Consider the following 3,806-nt stretch of genomic DNA (forward strand, 5'->3'; position numbering starts at 1 on the left):
CACGTTGGAGTTGCCCTACTCCTTTGCAGTTATGTCATGGGGCCGGGCCGAGCCGGGTGGGCCGAGCAGGCGAATGGGAGGAGAATAACATAGTTAATTGGAGCGGGCCCTAGCCCAACACAGAGATAGTGGATTGCTGATCGTGGGGGAGCGGTGGGCATCGTGGGCAAAACCGTCACTCCGCCCAGTCAAAATTCCCCATTACCCATTGCTTCCCGTCTCCTTCCTTCCCCACAAATTTAGTACTATTTACTTGCACCCCACTTTTCCCCATTCCCCTGCCCTTCCATCCCCGTCTCCGTCTCCGCCCGTCGCCGGGATCGGATCGCGCCGCTCTTCTCCGGCAGGCGCGGATCGCCGATCGGCAAGCAGCGTCGGTCAGCCGGCCGCCGGAGGGGAGCAAGAAGGAGAGGAGGGATCGGCCGATGGGGCGGCTCTTCCTGACCAGCCTGGCGCCGGCGACGGGCACCATCTACTGCTGCAAGCACTGCGACTCCCACCTCGCCTACGCCCAGCACATCATCTCCAAGGTATCCATCCCTCTCCCCCCCCCCCCCCCCCCCCCTCCCATCCCTCCCATCTCCGTTTTTGTCCATCTTTGTCCTGACTCAACACGCGCTTTGGTCCTGTTTCTTGGCCAGATGTTCCGCTGCAAGCACGGCAAGGCCTACCTCTTCGACAAGGTGTAAGTGATCGATTGCTAGACCATACTGAATCCCCCCATTTTTCTTCAGTTTCTTCATGTTGCTACTGCTGCTGTATCATATCATAGTTTTATTTACTGTGTGCTCTGTTCTTCTGTGTAACACGGCTGCTGCTGCTGCGTTATTATTCACAAGAAGAATTGATGTGCTCTGTGCTCTGTTTTACTCTGTTTGTGTGTGTCATTGTGCATGTACCGTTCCTTGGTCGGCAATAATGCAGCGTGAACGTGGTCGCCGGGGAGAGCGAGGACGACCGGATGATGACCACGGGCCTGCACACCGTCCGCGACATCTTCTGCGTCGCCTGCGGAGCCATCCTCGGCTGGAAATACGTGTGCAACATGAACCTGTATCCATATTCTTCGTTTCAGTGCCCATCTCTGATTGGTTTTGTAAGTACTCAATCTGGCAATTGTTCCTATGTGTTAGGTGTCTGCCTTTGAGAAGGACCAGAGGTATAAGGAGGGCAAGTTCATCCTGGAGAGGTCAGAGCATCAATGCCTCTCTCTTTGTGCTCACATTGCTTCATATGCTCTGCTCTGCTCTGCTTTGCTTCCGGATCGAATCGCTAGCTACTCTTACCTTCTTTGTTTTTACATCATTATTAACCACTCCTTAATCTGACATCTTTCAATCACTTGTGTGCTAACAAATTGAACATGCTACTGACTCCATCATAGTTTTATGCTACCCTACTGCCCTGTTAACTACGTCTACAAACTAAACTAGCTAGTTTGCAACACTGATGATGCATCACAAGGCAAAACCAAACTACAACACAAGTCAGCAATATGCACTGAAATCCGTTCCTCATCTTCTTTTCTTTGGGGGAGGCGCAGGTGCAAGATCCATTCGGGCGGAGGCGGCCCTCCCAACCGCATCCAGCTGTGGGCTGAGCACGATGCTCGCATAAGTTCCAGCGAGGATGACGACCAGGGCGCCGTGTGACCTTGCAAGACAATGCAAGATCAGTTCATTAGGCAGGCAGACATGACATGACTGTAAATATTAGTGTTAATCAGCGTCGTTCCGTTCCCCGGCGCAAACCATGTAGCTGCTCGCTAGATGAAGAACCATGAATGCTTATCTATCTATGCATATGCAACCATATGAACCAGACTAGTTGTCGTTCATGTACATATAAGAATGCGTGTCCACCAGAATAAAGTCTTCATCAGTTTTAGTACTGATTTGGTTATTGGTCTATCTCCACGACACTAGCTTAATTATTTGCAGGATGCATATCATCTGTTGTTGGTGTTATGCATGCTACTTCCATCAGGTGACCATTGGTGAGGAGTGAGCACATCTTTTTACCCGGTCTGAAGCAAATTTGGTCGGTTTATTTAAATTGGCTCTCCTCCCCCCCCTGCGAAGCAGAATATTCAGGTAGGGTTTACAAGTGAGTTATTAAACTTGTGTTTAATTTGATAAAATAAATCCGGGATGAAGTCATTGAACGGAAAATGTCGTCACGGCATGACAATGATCTAGGAAAATTGCGTAAGAAATGTGAAAGAAACCTTGTAATTGCATCATGTTCAGAAGGACATATGATTCCCTGCACACATGGCTCGTAACTTTTTTCTTTGAGAAGCACACTTAATAGTCCGAGTTACTCACATTTCAGAAGGGCTAATTTACTTAGGTTGTGATTCTGATCCACAACACATGTGGCATCTGGTTTCACATGCTGATCATTTACATTATTATTCAACTTATGTTGTTGTTTCCTTCCTCAGGGTGGGAAAGAATGACAAATATTTTAAGTGCTTGCCAAGTTTCATCAGGGAATGACATTCGTGAAAGTCGTGGCAAAAATAAAACAATCAATTTTTTTTGGGCAAGCACTTCAAAACATTTGTCATTCTTTGCCACCAATTTTTTCTTGAATTTTTAATTTTTTTTAGATGTTGCTGTTCATGGTGGTATCATAAGAGCTAAAACTCAGATGGGCATTTACCAACACTTTTGTCATGATTGCAAGTGACATTGACATACAAGTGATGTTTTTCCAAACATTTTGATGTCTTATTTGCATTTTTTTTGATTTAGTATGAATTAGTTATGAAGTTTTCAAAGCGACGGTCAAAGGGCAAAACCACAAGACGACCAAAGTGGGTTGGGCAAGACCACGTGTTTTCAAAAACTAGGGGCAATCCTGACGAGGGGGACACAACTAAGGGTACAAAACCAATTATCTCATTTAAAAAAGTATTTCACGCAAAGGAACATAATTGTAATTAGCATCAACATGAGAAACAAATTGAAGATGACTAAAATATGTAAGTCAGAAGTTACTGATCTTACTAAGCATAGAGTTTATGGCTGGCTTTGGTTTCATCGTGTTACATTCAAATCTTGTTGTATCTAATGTAAGAAGAGTGTGAAAGTTTGTTCAATTAAGTAGTACTACCCCCGTCCCATAATATAAGATTTTATTACATCCAATATATGAATATATTGTATATAATAAGATCTTATATTATGCAAGAAACAATGCCAGCCACAAGACTTGCCTCCAGTGGACTATTGTACGTTGAGCATTTGTTTGTAAGATGTAACATAATAATTAGCTATCTGATAAGGGAAAATCGTGTGTGTACTTTTTGTGTACCAATATATTATATACATGTTTCAGACTGTAAAACATGGTCATTGATAATTTTGTTATTAAGCAAGGCTTGTTGGAGATGACAAATCAAAAAGACTACGCCCCATTATGAGTTGATTGGGGGTGTACGGTGCACTGAGAGGGCCAAACATAGGTTGAAAGTATGACCCATTTCCCATGCTTGGGCGTGAGCTGTCTTTAGCAAAGTTAGATACTCTGTTTTTTTAGCGAGGGGAAATACTCTGTTTTTAGATGGAAGATACTTTGCTTATGGCAGTGGTAGATATAGTGTTACTTATATGTGAGGGTATTTGCGACTTTGGCAGGCGGCCGCTTAGCCGCCCTCAAGATCGGGACGCGACCAACATCATTATTGCAGATCTCCGCACGATGGCCATACGTCTGGCACGCCTCTTCCTACACGGCCCTCTGGAGCCGGATTGGGGTTGTGTGGCTTCTGTTGCTGCCATGTTTTTGTTGTTTGTTTT

The 3,806-nt window shown here is 45.0% G+C and overlaps 1 protein-coding gene across 1 annotated transcript; it reads left to right on the top strand.

Moving 5' to 3' along the window:
* Positions 1 to 206: 206 nt before the first annotated feature.
* On the top strand, positions 207 to 1,902 carry LOC109757517 (protein yippee-like). The gene is made up of 5 exons (XM_020316338.4): positions 207 to 530; positions 642 to 685; positions 925 to 1,036; positions 1,134 to 1,189; positions 1,544 to 1,902. The coding sequence occupies exons 1-5, from the start codon at positions 426 to 428 to the stop codon at positions 1,650 to 1,652; spliced, it is 426 nt and encodes a 141-aa protein (XP_020171927.1). The 5' UTR covers positions 207 to 425; the 3' UTR covers positions 1,653 to 1,902.
* The last annotated feature ends 1,904 nt before the right edge of the window (positions 1,903 to 3,806 follow it).

The sequence above is a fragment of the Aegilops tauschii genome, chromosome 5 (assembly GCF_002575655.3).
Source record: "Aegilops tauschii subsp. strangulata cultivar AL8/78 chromosome 5, Aet v6.0, whole genome shotgun sequence".
Lineage (NCBI taxonomy): Eukaryota > Viridiplantae > Streptophyta > Magnoliopsida > Poales > Poaceae > Aegilops > Aegilops tauschii.

Bases quoted from the DNA above. Each gene is read 5' to 3' on its own strand.
- LOC109757517 (XM_020316338.4), top strand. From the start codon at position 426: ATGGGGCGGCTCTTCCTGACCAGCCTGGCGCCGGCGACGGGCACCATC. The intron at 531-641 runs GTATCCATCCCT...TTTCTTGGCCAG, and splicing joins CCCAGCACATCATCTCCAAG to ATGTTCCGCTGCAAGCACGG. The intron at 1,037-1,133 runs GTGTGCAACATG...CCTATGTGTTAG, and splicing joins CCATCCTCGGCTGGAAATAC to GTGTCTGCCTTTGAGAAGGA.